The sequence below is a fragment of the Otolemur garnettii genome, unplaced genomic scaffold (genome assembly GCF_000181295.1).
Source record: "Otolemur garnettii isolate 467f Iridium unplaced genomic scaffold, OtoGar3 scaffold00007, whole genome shotgun sequence".
In the NCBI taxonomy this organism is placed as follows: Eukaryota; Metazoa; Chordata; class Mammalia; order Primates; family Galagidae; genus Otolemur; species Otolemur garnettii.
The window spans coordinates 37,193,730-37,216,384 of NW_003852402.1; the positions used below are offsets into that span (position 1 = coordinate 37,193,730).

Here is a 22,655-nt window from a genome sequence, read left to right on the forward strand (position 1 = left end):
AGGCTCTGTCTCAAAAAAAAAAAAAGAAAGGTGTTCTTTCATCTGGTGGTATCAATACTCAATTGAGATCATAGATGAAATATAAGTAAGGAATGGTGTGGATGGCCAGGCAGGAAGGCAGTGGTGCAGTATTAAGCTATATCATATTGCTAAGTTGTTACATGGTAGTTTTATTTTATTGCTGTTTCTGTACTCCCTATGTATTTAACTGATTTTCTAAAAAAAAAAAAGAAACTGAAGAAAAAAATCGTCTGCCTACAAAAGTTTATAAGTGGGACAATGTAATTTAAAATATCTCTCTCAGAGAGCTTAAAAAAATGTTTTCCCTAAGAAGTTTCATGAATGTTAACGTGAACTCTGATCCACTTTCTAGGCACACCCATTGGTTCTTCCCTCAGTTGTAGAAGATTAAATTTGATCATTATAAAAAGAAGGAATTAAATCTTTATTTTTTTCAGAATTCACATTTATAAGGAATCGAAACCTTGCCAAATATTATTTGGCACGGTTATCATTGTTAGCTAGTGAATAAAAATACTTACATAAATATAATAATAAAGTTTAATGCAATAAAATCAATTCTATTCAACAAAAACTTTTTAAGTCTCCACAATTGTCTGTATTGGACACAAAAATTAGGAGGAAAAAGGTGCCCTGCCATTTAGCATAAGAGGGCGGTAGATTCTTTTAACAACTTTCAGACATTCAAGTACAGATTATACTTTGCAAACAAGAAAAAATGAAATAAGCTAATTTTGCCGTGATTCTGAATAAGGTTATAGTTGTCCGGGATGATATAAAGACATGGGTGCAAAATTAAAAAGTCAGGTGAAAATACAGAAGAAAAGGAGCGACATCAAATAAAAGAAAGAGAAGGAAAAGGAAGCTCATAGAAAAAGGACAATGAAATTTTTGATTTCCTGAGATCTCAGGTACTGATAGTGAGCAAATCAAGCTTCAATGTTAGCTGCTTGGGGAAAACAAAAAAAACAAAAGAAATTTTTTTTAAAAAAAGAAGAAAAAGAAGCACAAAATGCTGAATATCGTCCCTAGAGAAACTGGAAACACATTACTCATTTCCACCACGTAACTGCAATTGTTAATCAGAGAAAGCTGTACCCTCAGCTTTGTGTACCTAAAGATTTGTTTATTGGGTAAGTAATCGCTTCCAAATGAAATAAGTACCTTTCATTTCAGAGACTCTCTTAGCAACTGTAGCTTTCATTGGAGAGCAGGAATTGTCATCTACGTTTGGCAAACACTTGGAGCGGTCCAGACCACGATTTTGCCATTATTTAAATTCATGATTTAAAAATCCCAGTATTGTTGGACTTCATTTTGTGATATGCTTCAATGTTCTCCTAGATCCAATGAAGAAAAGATCATTTAGCTTTTAACGACAGCAGTTTTAAATATTTAGCCCATTTAAATCGAAAACTGAGCCAGTTATTTTCAGAGTTTACCAATTAGTCTGCATTGAAGGAGCGTGGCAGGTTGTTGGCAGACCACACAGAAATGATCGTCAGAGGACTAGGACGCGCTGACTGTCACGTCTCATTAGCGACCTGTGATTTGACAGAGTTTCTTTTCATTACAGCAATGGAAGTATTATTGGGCATTTTGTTGTCGGTACACATGCTGTGTTGTGCAGTGTTAGCTTTTTAAACTGAGCGTTCTGTGGCATAATTTTTAGATACATCAAAAATAAAGCAATGAGCCAGTATTTCATGCACATTATTGAAAATGTAAGTGAACTCTAGAATAACTGTGCAGGATATGCTGACCTACAGTAGAGATAGTTGTTTTTAGCTGCTCTCTTTGATTGCTCAGGTATAGAGTATGTCTTTAAAAAGAGGACACCTAAGTCTCTTTATCAAAGAAGTTCGAGTTGCGTAATTCTCTTCGTGGAGTTTGATATTTCCTCTTCAAACGCTGCCACTAATAGACCAGGAAGGGAGGCCTCACAGGAATAAAGGGTGAGGAGGAAAGAGAATATAGATCTCATTATAGAGCAGAAGACAGGTGCTTTGTGTTAAAATCTCTTTTATACTTATGCTCTCACTTACACCTCACAATAACTGTGTAACGTTGGTATTAACCACATTCTACAGTCCCCAGGTCTCTTTGACTTTCAGGTCTATGCCCATATTCTGCAGCTGCTTGGTGCAGTGATGAAACATCTTACACCATCTTTACCCACCGGTGCCACACTGAAGGATCTTGTATAGAAAGGAAGACCACAGGATCAGACGCTGCCCTCTTATTATTTCCTTTTAAAATAATTTTTGTCTTCATGTTCTTCTATCTTGTGATCCTGGGTACTTGTCAAATGTATTGATACCAATCGCTTATAGATGAGGCAATGGCCACGGCTGGTTATGAAGCACTGCTAAGTTATGTCACTGTACTCACTAGAAGGTCCTTTTCTGCCTAACAGGTGTTCTGTGGACACTCTCATCATACACATGTGATTCTTCTTCTATACACCTGCACGTCAAACCTTTCCATACATGTCTTGCCATCCCAACTACCACCGTGCCAACCTAAGATTCTGCCATCTCTTGCCAAAACCACCAGAGTAGCCTTCTTCCTGACTAGTTCCTTACATACATCACTGGTTGACTGTAATTAATATTCCAAACCCTATTAATAGTGATGTTTATAAAATATGAATCAGATTGTGTCATTCCTCTGCTGAAAATACTCTCCCTATATTTTCTATAGTAATTGTACTAAAATCTAAACCTCTTATAAAATCTTTATACAAAGCCTGACCCCTGTTTACCACTCACGCTTTCTCTCCTACCCAGCAGTGTGGTGGGGTTGGGAGAGCTGATGGTTGAATATTCCAGCGTTTTGCAAGCTGCCGTTTCCATATTGGTAGCTTGAAACTGGCAATGTTAGGGATATTTCCAGCATAGAAATCAGTAAATGCTAGAAACCAGGCTCTTTTTTTGTCTTTCTGTTTTGGTCTTTGTCTGTTTGTTTTAGAGAGCTACTTTTTAATCATTTGCAAACACACCACTGTAATTGCTTTCTGCCTTAGTTACAGTGTCCCACTGACACGTATTTTGCCAACTTCTAACACGTAGGGCCTGCTCACGTCACGTTCGTGTCTTTGCCCTTGCTGATCTCCTTGTCTGCATGTCCCTTTCTTTGGATTTTCATATGTCTGGCTCCTTCTTAACTCTCAAGCCTCAGTCCAAATATCAACATCCCAAAGAGGTTTTTCAGGATTACTTTAAAAATCACCACACATTACTCCAGTTTCTCTAGTAAAAAGTGCCCTTGAGATCGTGTGTTTTTGTGTCAGCTAGCCCTCATTTGGTTGAAAGCAAAGACAACCAGTCAGTAAAGCATGCGTTTTCCCCACAGACGAGAATCAGGGGGCTGGACGGTTCCGGGCTAATACAGCAGCTCAGTGACACCAGTAAGAGCGAGGTCCCATCCTTCCTCCTTCTCTACCCTCCTTAGCAGGTGACAGTCATCCTCATGGTCACAACATGCCTGTTTTGTCTTTAGCCACTGTCAAAAATAGAGGAAAAGGGGAAGGGTGCGAAACCAAAAGGTTGAAGATTTGCACCCGCAGTTTGTCCATTTCAAAGGCCTTCCTGGAAGGCATACCCCGTGACGTCACACTTAACAAATTGGTAAAATTGCCGCAGTCTATAAAGAGAAGTATGTTTACATTCCAGCTCTTACAGTTAGAAGAAGCCAAAGGATGACAGGTTGTGGATGGCAGTGGGGTAGATAATTGATACTGTCAGCTGCCACACCCAGTCCATTTTGTGGAATTTGTAGGCAGTAGCTCTACATGACCCAACTCCATCTCCATCCAAGTTCCAGCCTCAGATGAGTCAAAGGTCAAATTCCACAGTCTAAATGTCAATCAAGTTCATCAAGACTCAGCATTAAAGAATGAGAAGATGATAATTGAACTATTCCAGATCACTGCAAGCTTATGCCTCTCAGATTGCAAAGTTGCCAGATTTTGTTCCGTTAATGTTTCACCTATTTTAAAGGAAGTCTTTTCAAAGTGTGTCACTTTACTATCATTAGGCAAACGATGATGATTTGATCACTTTCTATGATCTGGTGTTGTCACCAAAACACATTCATTGCCCTGTAATGCCGTCTGAGGCTTTGGGCAGTGTGTGCCTATTTGCTCAAGCTCACATTGGTCCATGTTGCCTGTATTTAAAAATAAGTTTGTCTACCGCTATTGTTGTGTTTGTTCTGTTTTCTGTGTCAGGGCCGAAGAACAAGTAAGAGTATGAGCAGTGGCACCCAACACAGCTAGTTTTGAATTCTGGGCTCACCCATTCGTCAGCTGCATAGTTTTGCACGAGGTGATTCATTTTTCTGAGCATTAGGCTTTCTTTTTTTTTTTTTTTAACTGTGCAATAGAAATAATTGTATTCCCTTTAAAAACTAGGAGGATTTTAGAAGGTGATCTAAGTGAGGCGAGTGAGCAATGAATAAATGACGGCCATGAACTCACTTTGATTGTATTTTAAACACTCAGGAAGCTGAGAGTGCATTTTTTAACTGTTTCCTGCATCAAAACCATCTGAGATGACTGCTCAGGTCTAAGAAGCAGGTTTTAAGGTTCTTCCCAGGCTTCTTGCTTATATTTTTTTTTTAGTTTCAATTCTTAATACCCCCTTATTGGTGGTTTTGTTTTAGGCAGTTTCACTTTCCCCAGTTTCAGTCACCCAAAGTTAACTTCAGGCTGAAAATATTGCATGGAAAATTGCATAAAAAAACAAATTGTAAGTTTTAAATTGCATGCCACTCTGTAGCGTGATGAACTCTCTCCCCACCCCGCTCCATCCTGCCTCAGACATGCATCATCCTCTTGTCCAGTGTACCCACGTCGTACACGCGACACCCCCTCTGTCACTCTCATAGCCCTCCCAGGTACCTGACCAGCTGTCCCAGCATCTGTATCACAGTGCTTGTGTGACAGTGGTGGCAACTACTCAGACACACCCAAGAGAAGCTAAAAATTGCTTCCTGAGTGAAAAGGTGAAAATTCTTGACTTGATAAGTGAAAAAAAAAAATCGTATGTGGAGTTTGCTAAAATCAATGGTAAGAATGAACCTTCTGTCTGTGAAACTGTGGAAGAAAAGTAACTGGTGCTTGTTTTGCAATTGCGCCTCAGGTTCCAGAATTGCAGCCATCGCACCCTATAAGTGCTTAGTGAGCACGGAAAAGGCATTGATTTTGTGGGTGGGAGACAACAGCAATATGCTCTGGGTGATGGCACTTGGGTTAAGTACTTCAGTGGTTTTGAGCATTGGCTGGGGGGTTTGCAAAGTATTCCACAAAGATAAGAGGAACTACTGTAAAATGTCCAGGGATAAATTTTTAGGTTGGCTGAAGTTTGAGACCCTCAAGAAGAACTTGTGGATCAGATTATCTTAATCTCTGTTAAAAACCTTAGAGAACAAGTTCCAGGACTGATTTTTAAGCATACAGATTCCTGACGTCTCAAATACAGCCCAGATTCCAGAGCCATATTGCTTTGACTGAAATTCTAACTCTAGTACTTCCAAGCTCATCCCTCAAGGAAGTAATAGTGCTTATAAGACAGGGATACTAATAGTGCTCTTAAAAGAAATTAAATGTTCAGAGTAGTGACACTGTATGTGTGAGCAATTAGAGTATTAGAAATAGCATTGTTGTTAGAATCCCCAGTGATTCTCAAATAGGGAGCTCGGAAGATCCTGACGCCCAGTCAGGCCCCTTGCCAGAGAATCAGAAATACAAGTGTGTGTGCATAGGTAGGATCCAGACAGCTGTGTTTCCAGTGGCCCAGCTCATTCCAATGGGCTGTGAAGGCTGAGAACCACTCCATTCTAGCATTAGAGGTTGAATCTGATCAGGTGAATCATCAGGTGAATCTGATGATCGGTGAATCCTCCCTGAGGGAGATAGACTGGGAAATAGAATTAGGGTTAATGTGATTGAAGGAGGTAAGATTAAGAGCTCAGCCTCGGACCAAGAAAGCCTATGAGTTATTATAAAAGAACTGAATGGATGGGGTTCATGGCACACCTCTTGGGGGCAGGACGTAAGTTTAAAAGGGATTTTATCTAACAGATGCAATCAGTGTAACCTAATGTTTTGTACCCTCAACGAATGAATCCCAAACAATAAAAAAAGAAAAAGAAAGTACTGAATGTCAAAGAAAAAGCTTCTAAAAAAGTAAAGCTGTGATTTAAATAAAAAATAACAGGTATAGAGTTTAGAATCAGATTTCCTATATTAGTGATTTACATAGTCTCTCTAAGCCTCAATTTTTCTTTCTTTTTTTTTTTTTAGAGGCAGAGTCTTACTTTACTGCTATTGGGAGAGTGCCGTAGCGTCCCAGCTCACAGCAACCTCCAACTCCTGGGCTTAGGCTATTCTTCTGCCTCAGCCTCCCAAGTAGCTGGGACCATAGGTGCCCACCACAACGCCCAGCTATTTTTTTGTTGCAGTTTGGCCAGGGCTGGGTTTGAACCCACCACTCTCAATATGTGGGGCCGGCGTCCGACTCACTGAGCCACAGGTGCTGCTCTAGGCCTCAGTTTTCTTCATTTACAAAATGTTGCTATTTGCTGCCTTATGAGGACTGTTGTAAGGAGAAAATGGGTTAAAAAATGTAAAGCTCTATACAAATGACCTCCACTTTTATTTCTTTTAGAAGTAGGGATTAATGGAGCAGGGGTGTGAGGGAGAGTGGTTGGGGAAGTCTTTTCTTATGTAAAGGGAGGGAGCTTTTAATCAGAGTTGGCAGGAAACAGGAGTTGGTTTCCGGAAAAAAACTTCAACGTCATCTTGCTTTCACTGTGCTTGATGTCAGCCTCCCGAGTCGGTACCTAATGCTCCTCCTCCTCTGGGCTGCACCAGTAAACCCAGACTTCTACGTCAGTGGTCAAACGTGGTGCAGCAGCCCCTACAGTGAGCCCAGGGAGCTTCTGAACAGGAGCCTTAAGGGGACTCTTACAAATAACATGCTGCAATAGATTTAAGAGTAAGTATTCTGCTGACTCAGAGTCCTCTTTTGCTTCTTGGCCTTCCTTACAGGTTTCTGGTAGTTTTACAGAGCCGAGGGGAATCAGAATTCCAGTCGCAGATCCATTTATCGCTCACCACTACCTCTTCATCTCCACCAACAGCCGGGCCTGGGCTGCAGGGACTTGTTCTCTCCAGCTTTTGGTTGTCAGGCTTCCTCTGGCTTTAACCACCTGCAGTGACTACCTGACCTCACACTGCTAAACTCCCTGGGGTGGGCACCAGCCAGCTGGTTCAGGCTCCAGTGGGCACCGCTTTTCAGTTTTCTCTCTGCTCAGACAGGCATGGAGGGCAGGCAGATCTCCAAGTCTGTTATGCCTGCAACCAGGAGGGAGGGGCAGCTGGCCCTTCTTTCAGGCGCTCCCAGTCGCTATGACCGCTTCTGTTGGAATGGAGGCAGAAGACTCGTGACTGTCACCCAGATTAATAACTTCACAATTCCCGGATTGTCTCTCCTCTCCCACTTACCTCTCATAAGGACTGGAAAAGGGCCTATGGTGTGATGTAACAGGCTCAGCCCAGCTTTTATAAGTCAGCTTTTAATGGAGGTGTATCTAGTTTCCTTGATGGTTCTTTTTTGAAAAATATTTTATATTTCACCTTTAAATTCTTAGGAATCATCTGGAAACTAAAAAAAAGTAAAAAACAACCCTCTCCCTTAAAAAGGCTTCATGAGTGGATCCGACTCTTAGAGATTTCAGTTCATTTGTTCTGATGTCCTAGGCTGGCCTAAACTTCACAGCTTATGCTAATGAGCAACCGTGGGTAGGGACCTCCATTCTAGAGTGGGAGTGGGACTTAATCCCAACTGCTGTCATCTGTGGGCTTTTATTAATAATTCTGAGACTCCTGGAAGAATCCTATTCAGTATCCGCTTACACACGGTATCAAAGAACAAGAGAGAACGCAAGCATTCCTGGAGTTCTGGAGATGAAGGGACCCTAAAAGATCATTCTGTTCACTCTTTTCTCTCTGAGGCACCACAGCAGCTGCAGAACATTTGTATAAGAGGCAGATTCCTGGGCTGTACCCTCACCCTCCAAGTCAGCATCTCTCAGATGAGGGTGAGGATTAGGGTCTGAATTACAACAAGCCCTTTCAGGTGAATTGTTATGCACATTCTTATTTTATATTATTTATTTTATTGCTGCAGATTCACTGAGAGGATAAGAAACCAGGTTACACTGATTGCATTTGTTAGGTAAAGTCCCTCTTACAATTGTGTCTTGCCCCCAAGAGGTGTGTCACACACCAAGATCCCACCACCCTTCCACTTTCCCTCCCTCTGCTCTTCCTTCCCCCCTTCCTTCTCTCTCTCTCTGCTCTCCCTTTCTTCCACCCCTCACTGTGTACTAGGTCATTAATTGTCCTCACATCAAAATTGAGCGCATAGGATTCATGCTTCTCCATTCTTGTGATGCTTCACTAAGAATAATGTGTTCCACTTCCATCCAGGTTAATACAAAGGATGTAAAGTCTCCATCTTTTTTAATGACTGAATAGTATTCCATGGTGTACATATACCACAGCTTGTTAATCCATTCCTGGGTTGGTGGGCATTTAGGCTGTTTACAAATTTTGACGATTGTAAATTGAGCTGTGATAAACAGTCTAGTGCAACTGTCCTTATGATAAAAGGATTTTTTTTCCTTCTTGGTAGATGCCCAGTAATGGGATTGCAGGATCAAATGGGAGGTGTACTTTGAGTTCTTCGAGGGTTCTCCATACTTCCTTCCAAAAAGGTTGTGTTAGTTTGCAGTCCCACCAGCAGTGTAAAAGTGTTCCTTTCTCTCCACATCCACGCCAGCATCTGTAGTTTTGAGATGTCATGATGTGGGCCATTTTTGCTGGGGTTAGATGATATCTCAGGGTGGTTTTGATTTGCATTCTCTAATAATTAGGGATGATGAGCATTTTTTCATATGTTTGCTAGCCATTTGTCTGTCTTCTTTAGAGAAGGTTCTATTCATGCCTCTTGCCTATTGATATATGGGACTGTTGGCTCTTTTCATGTGGATTAATTTGAGTTCTCTATAGATCCTAGTTATCAAGCTTTTGTCTTGATTCAAAATATGCAAATATCCCTTCCTGTCATGTAGGTTATTTATTTGCATTGGTTGTTGTCTCCTTAGCTGTACAGAAGCTTTTCAGTTAAGATATTGGCCTGAGGAAAGACTTTATGAAGACAACATCCATGGCAATTGTAACAACAACAAAAATAAAGAAATGGGACTTTATTTTTTTTATTATTCAGTTTTTATTTCATAATCATAAACTGAACTCTGCAATACAGCTAGACATGGAGAGGAAGAAGGCAAATGTGGAACCCAGAGAACTTCAGTGAGAGCCCACAGATTAAGGATATTGTGAGCAAATGGGGTGGAGGCGTGTCCTCCTGAGCTACAGAAGGAATGGTTTAGTGGTTGAAACAAAACATGAAGTCAAATTTATTACAGTTGTCCATAGTCAGTAAGGGTTACGCTCTTGCTGGTTCTGCCATTCTTGGACCCAAAGTGTGCCGTGGCTCCCACAACACTCATGCCCTCTTTAACCTTGCCAAAGACCACATGCTTGCCATCCAACCACTCGGTCTTAGCAGTGCAGAAGAAAAACTGGGAACTGTTCGTACCGTGTGCAGCATTTCCCAAGATGCCAGGACCTTTATGCTTCTGGATGAAGTTCTCGTCTTCAGATTTCTCCCTTCAGATAGACTTGCACCAGTGCCATTATGGTGTGTGAAGTCACCACCCTCGCACATAAACCCTGGAATAATTCTGGGAAACTAGGAACCCTTATAACCAAATCCTTTTTCTCCAGTGCTCAGAGCACAAAAGTTTTCTGCTGTCTGGGGAACTTTGTCTGCAAACAGCTCGAAGGAGATGCAGCCCAAGCACTTGCCGTTAGCGGCTATATCTGAGAATACGCTGGAGTTGACCAGGTTGATACCAGGTGACTAGAGGAAGCAGCAGCATCTGAATTCTTACACACATACATATGTTAGAACTCATAACCTGTAGCAAAGGTTCTCATCCCTGGCTGGACACAAGCATCATAGAGGAGCTTTATAAACACCTCTGCCACCTAGAGCAAGGGTTTCAACCTTGGCTGCACTTTCCCGTTGTCTGATTTGTATGGCAGAAATATAATGTACATGAAATACCATCAGAGAAAGTGTATTAATGTAACAAATTTATGGAAGAGGTGAGAATCACCTTTTATCGAAAGATAAGATCCATAAGCTGTGAATTATAAATTCTGATTTTGCAATTAATTCCACTTTCTTTCCAGTGTTGCCATTTAGCTGTAATAATATCATATGTAGTACTTTGCTGATGAGAAACAATTTATTCTAGGTTTCTCCAATTTTTTTTTTCACTTAGATGTTGCAAGAGCAATTGAATTACTGGAAAAACTACAGGAATCTGGAGAAGTACCAGTGCACAAGCTACAGTCCCTCAAAAAAGTGCTTCAGAGTGAGTTCTGCACAGCTATTCGAGAGGTATGATGCTAAGATTTTAATAACTAAATTCAGCCATGTGTCTTCTGAATAGAAAAGATGTCTTTTCTATACAAACAGCTGAAAAAGTTAAGATTGGAACTACATCTTAATTTTCTGTTTTTAGTGCCTTGGACAGATGATAAAATATAATTAAGTCTTCTACATTCTTAAATTAGATCCAGCCAAGATTTATACATTCAGAAAAAACCAAGTACTGATCTTCTGGTACCAGTGAAGGGACTGCCTGAGCAGGTGACTTTTGCATGTAATCTAAACATTTTACTAGTTACGTGAAGCCACCTGGAAATTCAAGTAGAAATAGTTTTTGTTAATAGGGTTCGAGCATGCCTTACAAGAACATTCAAATAAATCTTTAACAAATAAATCTGAAAGAGTAAACTCCTACTGACTGAAGTCGTAGCTATTCAAACATGATTGTCTAATGCAGTAATGGAAAATCGCCAAAAAGTCTAGTATGGCTTTCTAGAGAGTCTTTGTAATGTTTTCTTAACTAATGCTTTCAAGAAGACAAAGGTGAAACAAGTGTGTTGAAATGACTCTATGAATTTTTCAGTGACATGATACAATTGACTGTTCAGCTGATGAATTTAATTGGTTATAAGGGATCCACTTGAGATTATATAAGCTATATTGTTTTATTCAGTAACCCGTGACCCTTTCCCCATCACCAGGTACCAAATGATAATTTATTTGTTAGAGCTCTAGATTCTATAAATGTGGAGTAAATGTCCCCAGGGATGAATTCATGCTGTCATCCTCTCCAAAGCCAATTAAAGCCAGGGACGGTCTGCAGAGTTAGCTGTAGCATAAGACGCACACCTCTCGATAAATCCTCGTATCACCCTCCTTTTTTCTTTTTGACTCTACTTGTGGCTAATGCACATTCTCTTGCCTCAACAATGCTGGTTTGTAAATAGTCACTCGGTAGAAAAGACTAGAGACACGCAGAACCTTTCTCAGTATAGATTCCAACTGGTGCCTGTGCTTTGCTGTTAAAATTTGACCCTCTTTGGGATTTGGCCTGTACTGTTGTGCACCACATTTTTCCCCAACGAAGCTGCTAGCCATTTCATCTTGTTAATGTCGAACACAGGCTAAGTAAATGACAGTAGTACTATCTCTAAGTTTTAACCTGTGAATTTGATCAAAGGCTCAAAGGAAATTTCTCAAAGTATATGAATTATCTGTTACTGGCTTCCAAGCAGGGGGAAAGAATAATGTATCTAGAAGTCCCCTGAGTGTCCTGCTGGTGCAGTTGTCACTCCTGTAGTCACTGTGTAGACCAAGGCTAAATTTCCCAGACACTCTTTTCTTCCTTCACAGAGCACTGTTCCCCGGAGATATGGTGGCCAGTGCCTACCTTTAGAGGTCCTGCCATCTCTCCCATGTCTAAGCATTCTGCTTTCTACAAAACTACCTAAAGGATAAGACAATCAGACATACACAGAGGGTACCAAAAATGTGCACACTGCTGCAATCACAAGAGATATAAGATGAAATATAGCATCAGTACACATTGAGTATTATAAATTTTTTAATTCTTTATTAGAACATTACTGTGTACATTAACGCTTTGGGGAGTACAATGTGCTGATTTGATATACAATTTTAATATAGTTTTTCCTTTCTTAAAATGTGAATACACATCTTTTTTTTCTTTTTTGGCATCTTATGTATATCTCTGTTCACTGGGTTTATGTCTCGTGATCAATTCCAAGTCTCTACCTTCATAGAGATTACAGTCCGGTGGAAGAAAATTAGGGTAAATAGTTACACAGTGTAATATCAGGAGCTGACATGGACAGAGGTAGAAGGAAAGTGGGATTGGAAGGGGCAGGGTGAGGCTCTGTCCAGGTGCAGTTTCTCCGAAAATAAAACCTACTTGAAGTCACACAGGCAGAGGAAGCCGCAAGTGCAAAAAACCCAGAGGCACCAACAGACTCCCCCACAGCTAGTGTGTTGCAGTGGAATTTGCAAGGTAGGCGGCTAGAGGGAGCTACAGAGCAGATGGCACAAGGCCTTGCAGACCTTAGTAAGGACACTGCATTTCATTCCCAGCATGATAGTAACCCCTGGGAGACTTTTGACCTGATATTTTTGAAAAGTTTTTTGTAGCCATTTTGAGAATACAGGTATGGGCACAAGAGGATAAACAAGACAGACAGTAAAAAGGTCACGAATGGATCAAGTAAGAGGCGATGATGGCAGCTCTGGCAAAGGCAGCAGAGGTGCAAGAAGTGGGAAGTTGTCAGATTCCAGACATGTTTATGAGAGTAGCGTCAGCAGGAATTGCCGATGTGTTGGACGAATATGTGTGAAATCAGAGAGAAGATTCCATTGAATCTCAGGTTGGGTTTGAATAATTGGATGACCGATAACATAGTAAGATGAGAGGTGAGACAGGTTTGGAGGAGGCTATCCAAGGGTTCTGTCCTGGACATAATAAGTTGATGCTTTTTGAGCAGAGATGTGTAGCAGGCATCTAAATCTGAAGCTTGGGTCTGGAGATGTAAAGATGGCATAGATACCTGTTCATATAAATGTTTGATAAGGAAAAAGAGAATGAGAGTGAAAAGGAAAACAAATACAGAGATTTTATGTGGGTTATACCTTCCATCCTCTGCCTGGGCTCAAGGGTGTGTCATTTGAAGTCTGTGGAAGTCTATAACTGATCCATAGGCAATCCAGTGATCTCAAAGAAAACAAAAAAAGATGATATACTTTACCTTTCATGTTGTAAATTTGAACTGGTAAGATTAACTTTATATTTACAGTAATGCCCTGGGTAATAATTGTTCTTACAGACAATGCATCTTATACAGAAATCATAAAAACGTTACCATCTTGGCTAACATTCCACACCAGTTGTATTGTATTATTTATATTTCTTAAGTTTGGAATTTTCTCTATTATTTTCCATGATTGCGTTGATCTGCATTTATGATGGGAATGAATGATAAAAATAGCAATGCGGATGTAACAATTCAGAATAATATGGTGAATCTGTCTAGTGAAAAGTCTTTCAATGAAAGTATAAAATAGGAACACGTGCTGCCAGACTGGTGAACCCCAGAGCTCGCAAACTATAAAGTGGGACAGTAAATAACTTACACTTCAATTTCATCGAGCCTGGAGTGCTTTCCCTCTGGCGTCTTGATAACTGCAGTGCTGGCAAGTCACCTTTGAGGTTTTAATTCGAATAATGCTTAGAATAGTCACAGTTGAATTACCTGATTTTTTTCCAAAACAGTTTCTACTTATCACGTTCCCGTGTGAGAGCTAGAAATGTTGTCAAGAAAAGTGGAGAAAAGAACAAAACCTGCAGTGGCATCATTTCAGTTGCACTCAGAACCGAAACAGATACAGATCACACTCGTGCCAAGGAGAGTGTAAAACACAAATTGTGCTTAAAAAAGAAAGCGGGACAGGGCGTTTGCCATTTTTTTTCATTGCCTTATGTAAGTGTCGCAGGAGTCGTTATTATATTTGGAGGCAATCTCATATTTTGATTTACATTTGGGGGAAACTACTCAATCAGCTCTTGGTATACGCACGGCACATGAGAATAATTTCACGAAATTTTATGCTGATTTTTCTTTAAACTAAAAATGGATGGGTTTAAAAGAGATTAAAAGCTTTCTTTCTTTTTTTTAATTAAATCATAGCTGTGTACATTAATGCAATCATGGGGTACAGTGTGGTGTTTTCATATACAATTTGAAATATTTTCATCAAACTGGTTAACATAGCCTTTATGCTATTTACTTAGTTATTGTGTTAAGACGTTTATATTCTATATTTAGAAAGATTCACTTGTCACTTGTACCCTTGAAAGATAAACCATAAAGGTGATCCCTCCAATCACCCTCCCTTCCCTCCCTCCCCTCCCTCTCCTCCCCCTCCCCCCATATTCTTAGGCTATCATTAGGTTATAGCTTTCATATGAAAGCTATAAATTAGTTTAATAATAGGGCTGTGTACATTGGATACTTCTTCCATTCTTGTGATACTTTGCTAAGAAGAACATTTTCCAGCTCCATCCGTGTAAATATGAAGGAGGTAAAGTCTCCATCTGTCTTAATGGCTGCATAGTATTCCATGCTGCACACATACCACAGTTTATTGATCCATTTGTGGATCAATGGATGGGCACTTGGGCTTCTTCCATATTTTACCTAACTATTAACTGTAATAAAGACTGAAAAAAATATGTTATGATCAGTACTGAAGGAAAACCATCTAGATCAGCGGTTGAGAACTGCTGAGTGGGTCGCGACCCCTTGGTAACAATGAAAATACATTTTGTATATCAGATATTTACATTATAATTCACATAATGTAAATGTGTAATAGTAAAATTACAGTTATGAAGTAGCAACGAAAATAATTTTATGGTTGGGGGTCACCACAACATGAGGAACTGTATTAAAGGGTCATGGCATTAGGAGGCATTAGGAAGGTTGAGAACCACTGGTCTATATAGACAACTAAGAAAGGCATTGCTCTGTTATACACTTACCCACCAGTCTACACACAGCTCTATTCACAGAGTACAGACAGTGGTCACCAATACCTTTCCTGGCTCTATTTGATGGCTGAAGGATCTTAACCCTGGTGAATAATTAAATTGTGCCTATTCTCTTGCAAGCACTTTCAGAGAACATGGCAGAGAATAGGTTAACACATGATCCTGCTTTTCTACCATGAGACGTGGTGGCTGATAGGAGAATGTTCACCTGGGAAATCATATAAAATGTTTATGGTATTATACAAATGTCTTAACACAATGACTAAGAAAATGCCGTGAAGGCTATGTTGACCAGTGTGATGAAAGCATTTCAAATTGTATGTAAAACCAGCACATTGCACCCCATGATTGCATTAATGTACACAGCTATGATTTAATTAAAGAAAAAAAAACTTTTATGGTACTGAGAGTCCCATTAAACACCATTTCTGTGATTTTAAGTCACTTCCTCAAGTTTTAGGACCACACTATATTATCTTGAAGGGCCTAAGCTTAGAAATGAAAAATAATGATTATGAAATGTCTACTTTTGAATAAGAAAATCCCATAAGATAACTGAATTGTGGTATGAATAGCTCAGTTGAAAAAAGATGGACTTTCTCCTGACATTGCAGGAAATGGGAATTCCTTGTCTCAGGGAAAGAAATTAATAAATCTACAAATGATTATATTTTAAAGGGACATCTAGCTTCTGCAACAGAATCTGAAGAAATTCTTTCCACCACCGGAGTAATCAAACGCATAATTAGCCATCTAACTATTGTTTACTGTCACCATCTTCTGTGCTCTGACGCATTCAGGCTCCTGCTTTCAAAGATCATGTGTGTGTTCAGTGGCCCCGAGCACGATGCGCCGTGGACAGTGGCCTGCTGGAAGGATTTACCACCACAGTTATTACTGCCATGTGCAAGTTTGAAGCAAAAACGCAGAACAAAATGGCACAGTCTCCAAAACCCACCTTCTTTGGCCAATGACCAACTGTTGCGTGCTAGTATTTTTTCCTGTAGTAGAGCTATAGAATAAGAAAACAAACCGACTCCATGGGGGATGACTGTCATTCTGTGACAGTCAGTGGAATTGCTCAGAAACATCCCTGCTGCTTTTTAGCAGGTGCCGCAGTTGCATCTCTTTTCCTTAAAGCTGGATGTGGTGATGGCAACTGCTTTGGGCAGTAACGTGCGAGTGGAATTAAGGGTTTCCACTTTCTTGTGGAAGTCGATGGGTCTGTGAGTGACTTGGCGCATTTCCTTTCCTTTGTTAGGTAACTAGTAAGGTTTGATAACGTCGTGGTTTGATAAAGTCGTGGTTCGGCATCAGCCTTCTCTCCCTCCCTGCCTCCCGTCTTTCCTTGCTCTCTCCCCCACTCTCTTTCTCTTCCTCTTTTCCTTTTATTTTTTACTGTCCTCTTTTGGTTTCAAAATGAGGAAATAAAAAACATACGCTCTAGCTAACCCTTTATGAACACGTACTCCAAGCAAGAAATAAATTTTTGTAAGCCTAAGCCCCCCAGAGTTACAGATTCTCATACAACAGCATAATCCAGGCTGTCCTGACTCGTGATACACAATCGTCAAGCCAGATTTACCTTGGAAAAGGGTATGCGCAGTATCAATCCTTTAACGGCTATTAGATAAAATTAATGTTTAAAAAACATATTTTTAATAAACTGTGCTACCTATTTTTTAAATTATATGAAATTGGTAACCAGTGGCCATTGTGTGGTTCACAAGTTTTAAATTTTTGAGATATTTGGGTCATAGATTCCAGTTGCTTCCAGATTTTCTCCCATTTTCTCCTGTTCTCATTATTTTCTTTGTAAGGATGAAGCTCATTAGCCCTCCAGGACCACCTCCAACCCCATCTGAATCAAAAGACCTTTCTTTATAAAGTGACCTCTTTTTGTCTTATAAACTTAAAGGCCTCAAGATAGAGGAAATATTTGGAGTATATCAGTCTGCTGTTCAAAGTTTCTTGCTCCCCAATGAGAATTTCTTTTTCCAAAGCGATCTGTAAATTGGGAATTTTCATCACAGTGAGTCCCCTTGGGGACATGGGGGAAAGGCTGTGGTGACACATTCTTTCCGAGTCAGAGAAAGCAGAAAGTCAACGCAGCAGCATTGCAGTCAGAGTGCCCAAGGCTGGAATCCCAACTTGGCTACTTATTTTTCACTTCTCTGAAATCTTATATTTTAGTTTATAATAATGGAGAAATACCACCAGTCTTACAGCTGTCCTGATAATCCAGGATCGTACATGTGATGGTGTCTAGGACAGTATTTGGTAGCTAATTATTCTGCAATCAATGGATGCTATTACCAAAGAGTGGGCTTACAAATTATTTCTAGGTAGACTACTTTGGTAAGTCAGGAAATGGACAAAATATAGTAGAAAGCAAGGGTAGTGTCTATAAACTAGATCTAAAAAAACATACAAGACTAATGTGTTTGTATTTGTTGCCCCACTGTCCATCATTAAAGCAAAGTGAATTGAGCCACTGAACCCTCATTCCTATAACAAGATGAAAAACAGCATTATGACACAAGTTTTTATTCTTAATGCTATTCTATAAAATACTCTGGGCTCAGCGCCTGTGGCTCAAGTGGCTAAGGCACCAGCCACCTAAGGTGGTGGGTTCAAATCCAGGCTGGGCCCGCCAAACAACAATGAAGGCTGCAACCAAAAAATAGCCAGGTGTTGTGGTGGGCGCCTGTGGTCCCAGCTACTTGGGAGGCTGAGGCAAGAGACTCGCTTTGGTCCAGGAGTTGGAGGTTGCTGTGAGCTGTGATGCCACAGCCCTCTACCCAGGGGGACAGCTTGAGGCTCTGTCTCAAAAAAAAAAAAAAAAAAAAAAAAACTCTGATTCACTGTGTGGTTGAAAGCATAGAAGGCAAGTTTAATAAGCTTTATGACAGAGTCAGTGATGGTTGGATGATAAAATCCAGGTTCACATTTGCCCTAAGAAGACATATACTTGGGTCAGCAGTGTCAAGGTGAGACGAACAAGGACAGGAGGGGAAAGAGGAGTTTGGAGAGAGAGAGTGGGAGGGAGTGAAGGAAGAAAGAGAGGGAAATAAGAAAAAAAGGAAAGAAGGGAGAGAAACAGAGGGAGGGGGAGAAAAGAAGGGAAGAAGGGAGGCAGTGAGGGAGAGAAGGCTGATGCTGAACCATGACCTAAGTAGTATAATAAAAATGTGCAGAGAGAGGACTGACAGTGGAGTGCGGCAAACCTGGGTTCACGTCCTTGCTTGGCTGCTAAATCATGTAATCTTTTGACAAGTTACTTAATGTCTGTGACCTTGGTTTTCTTTATTTTCTTTTTTTAAAGATAAAACAATAATAACTTCATGAAATTGTTGGGAAGATTAAATCAAGGGAGATAACCTATTAAACACCCTGACTAATGCAGTGCCTCATTTAAAGAGTTCATTCCCTGCTATCCTAGTGAAAAGCTTGGTGGATTTAGTGACAGTAGCTAAAGTTTGAATATGTCCCAAAAGTAGTTCTAATCCTGTAGTTTTCAATTATTCAGAAAAATGTAACATTTTTTAACAGGAGGCTTCAACTTTTACGACAGATGTTTACACATTTGTAGTGCCTATAGGAAAGGGAGGTGAGGATATTTAGCCACATAAAAAGAAAAATCATTTGTGATATAAGATCTGTCATCCAATATTTAATGGGATAAGGGGTAGGGGAATTATCTGTTCTACACCATGGAATGAAAAATGGAAGAAAGCAGGTACCTCAGGAGAGCTTGAAATACCCAGCAATGGCCTAGCTCACTTATAAGAAGCCACTTAGAATAAAAGCAGAGATTACTTTGGAACAGGGATTTTTGAATCTGGAGATCATGTGTAGATTTCAAGTTGTAGGTTAAATAAGATTAAACATAAATATATTAACATATATTTATATATATATAAACGTTTTATAAGATCAAACAAATATATATATACATAAATATAAACATAGGTATATATATATAAACATAAATATATATATAAATATATATAAATAAATTTACTTAGGTTTCTTTTGGTTTTTTTTCACTATGCAAAAATTTGTTTATGGCAAAATATGTTTTTGCTTTTTAGATGTTTTAATGTTTTCCTTTAAGCGGCAATAGGGTAGCATGGACTTATGTAAAATTATCGTCTTTGTACGATGACTTCTGTAGAGTAGCATTGCATTCATCAGAATTAATGAAAATGCATCTGACGCTGTGTCTGTGCATGTCTCTCTGCTCACATTAAACTTAGCTTAAATTGACAAATGTCAAAGAAAAGAAGGCTGATGGATCTTACATTTTATTTGATTTTATTTGCATTGCTGAATGTGATGAGGCACCAAAGCCAGACTGTTTCTTGTGCAGGAAGTTCCCTGCCAATGAGAGAATGAAGTCATGAAAAGCTGCTTTCTGAGCTTCCTGAAAAACAAATCACACAATATAGTGTTTTCCCCCCTAGAGAAAGCTTCAATTTTAAAAGGGTGGAAATTTAGCAGAACTTACATTTGCCCCAACGTGAAAGTCTTGATATATTTCAAATCAAAAGAAACCATAAATAACTGGGAAAAGCTTTATCAAATCAAGCGCTCTAGAAATGCTTGGCCTGGTGGGTTGCTTAGAACAACAACAAAAAAATTAAAACAGCGTCTCTGGCTGTTCTCTTTGATATAACCTACTCCTGAACTCTGACATTTTGCTACTACTTTGATGCCAGCCATGGTGAAAAGTAGCAGCTGTTCCCCTCCGTTTGGGCATGCGACTGAATGAAAACGGTCATTGTGTGGTAAAACTTAGATTTGACCTGACATGTACATGCTGATGTCCATGTGGGAGTTGTGTGTGTGCGTGTGTGATGCCTGAGGATGCCTCAAAGGTCAAGTCCTTCCCTAGTGAAAAGTCTCTTTGTCAAGCAAAACTCCTAAAAGAAGAGAAAATATTGATACTGTACGGGTATATGGAGTACATACGTGATTTCTGGATCTCAGATCCAGCTTGATTAGTCTGGTGAAAAGAGAAGTTCCACTTGTCCTCGAGACTGAGTGCTTCCAGCATCAACATGCCTTGCTGTCAAAGGTTCTGACAATTATCCAAAGGGAACTTTGCTCTGTTGCAAGTGACCTAATAATTTCACCGCCATAGCCTTAAATCTGTATTTTCAAAAGTTTTTATGTACAAATAGAGCAAAATAGGTTCTTTTTTCCATCAACATTTTTTTGGCTTCCCAGAGGGTCAGTGTTAATGCAAGTGGCTGAACTTGGGGGAGACATTTTGTTTTATTTATTTATTTATTTATTTAGAGACACGGTCTCACTCAGTTGCCCGGGGGTTGAGTCCAGTGTGTCATAGCTCACAGCTACCTCAAACTTTTGGGTTCAAGCGATTCTCTTGCCTCAGCCTCCCAACATCAAAGTCTTGGTACAGTTCAAATCAAAATTGAGACTGCAGGTGGCCACCCCAACATCCAGCTACTTTTTCTATTTTTAGTAGAGATGGGTTCTTGCTCTTGCTTAGGCTGGTCTTGAACTCCTGAATTCAGGAAATCCACAAGGAGAGCTAAGTTTGAGAAAAAGAAATTAATTAGAGATTAAAAATTGCTTTATGGCTGGACTTCTTTGTAGATGATAAGCCAAAAGCACATGCTCTGGTCAGTCTGATGGTTCTTAAAACACCTGCCATTTTGGAAGAAGAGATCAGAGATGAAAAATGTGTGATCTTTCCAGTGTGAAAAGAAAGACTTCAGTTAGGGCAAGGGAATTGAAAGTCAGAACGCTTTGTCAGTTTATCCATGGGAAGAGCCACAAACATCTGGAAAGACTCGAAAACTCTTCTACTTACACAACTTAAAATTGAAATCATGCCTCTTGCCTGGCTGACAAAGACTGCCTTATTGATGCCAGACTCTCAAAAAAATAATTTCATTTGACTTGAGGACAAAGGATAGAACTTGAATTCAACTTTAAATATCTCCAAGAAAGCTCAAGTGTCTTGATGAAAGTGTATGTGCTCTGATAGGGAATTTAATTCTATTTGATTTTGAAAGCTATGGGAACTGCAACTTTGAGCCCTTCCTGATAATAAAACAGATTCAAAGTGATTGAATACTAAAAACAAGAGCAATATTTCCATGTAAACGATCACTCTAAATTTTAACCTTTTACTAAACCAAGTAAAGCAGCCTACTCATTGAAAAATATTTTAAGGAGAAACAAAGTGTTTCTTTTTAATCTACTATTTGATTAATTTGCATTTATTATTTTGGGGGGAAGCGGTGGATTTTTCTTGGGCTAAGTGCACAATTTCATCAGAGGAGCAAAAGGGTCCATGATATATCTATCCTCCCACTCCCTAGTCCCCCTAAAATGAAGACTGCTCCCTGATAAGGGACTGTAGTGTCTGTTGAGAGACTATCATTAGTGTATTCGTTAGGGTCCTTCAAATTCTGTGAATCTGTAGTTACATAACAGGCAATCTGTTTCCCTGCATGTAGATTACTGAGCATGTATGGATACTAGGAATGTGTGAGACTGTGTGGTGAGGTAAGAAAAATGGGTATTAGGAAGATTTTTAAACTGATACAAAAACTACAAAAAATGCACTCATTGAACTTTTTGAGAATATAATTAATATTTTATACAAGAATTGCAAAAACAGAATGACTCACTAGGAATGGAATTTTTGAGGTATAGTTCTATTTATTTGGCTTTCTTTGAGTAAAGACACGTTTTTAATAATGTGCAGAGTGTCTGTAACATCAGCGTGTCACGTTCTGGTAGCAAGAACGGGGTCTGTGTGGCAGGAAGCATCTTAGACTATAATTGCAGTAATGGGTCATTGGTCTTGAAGGTGTCTAAATAGATCCTTACACATAGGCTGTAATGACTCTGAAGGCTGTTAGCATCACTGTTAGGTAAATACTCAGCCCAAGCCTTTCTATTTGCTATTCTAAGTGATAAAATAAACAGTAGGTATTTCCAGAAGCTTATAATTACATGTACTTACATAGGAGTTCAAAATAATAGACCCCTCGGAGAAGTTATATTTTATATCAGTCACATAAAGTGAACATTTTGTCTTGGGCTGAGATCACAGGACTGCAAATCAAAACTTCCATTTTTGGCACCATGCATGTTAACTATCTTTTATTTTTATTTTTTCAGTGAGCAAGTCATTTAACCTATTCTTGCTTTTGTATTGTCAACATAGGTAGAGAAAAGTCCACTTGTACAAACCATCTAAAATAAATGTTAAAATAAACAAATAAATAAAATGAATAAGTTAAATCGACATTTTAAAGCCAGTTTGCTATTATCTCTGAGGATGGTTTGTATATAAGAAAGAAATGAATTTATTAACAGTATCATTAATAATTCAAATATATGCAAGGCTCCCCTCCTGTCTTTCTCCTCCCTCCCTTCCTCCCTCATTCCTTCTTACTTTCCTTTCTTTGCTTTTCATCTCATAGGGAAATACAGAGATTTGGGGCTGAAAACTGGCCATTGTATCTTATGTTCATCATTTACTTTTTTTTTTTTTTTTT

General features: G+C 39.4%; 1 protein-coding gene and 1 pseudogene across 1 annotated transcript in view; one reads left to right on the forward strand and one right to left on the reverse strand.

Annotated features, from left to right (window-relative positions):
* LIN7A (lin-7 homolog A, crumbs cell polarity complex component) overlaps positions 1–22,655 on the forward strand; it is a 152,031-nt gene that overhangs the window by 45,125 nt on the left and 84,251 nt on the right. Inside the window, exon 2 of the mRNA XM_003783384.3 lies at positions 10,444–10,562. Coding sequence (XP_003783432.1) covers positions 10,444–10,562 — 119 coding nt within the window. The remainder of the gene's footprint in view (positions 1–10,443; positions 10,563–22,655) is intronic.
* Positions 9,514–9,878, reverse strand: LOC105888466 (annotated as a pseudogene).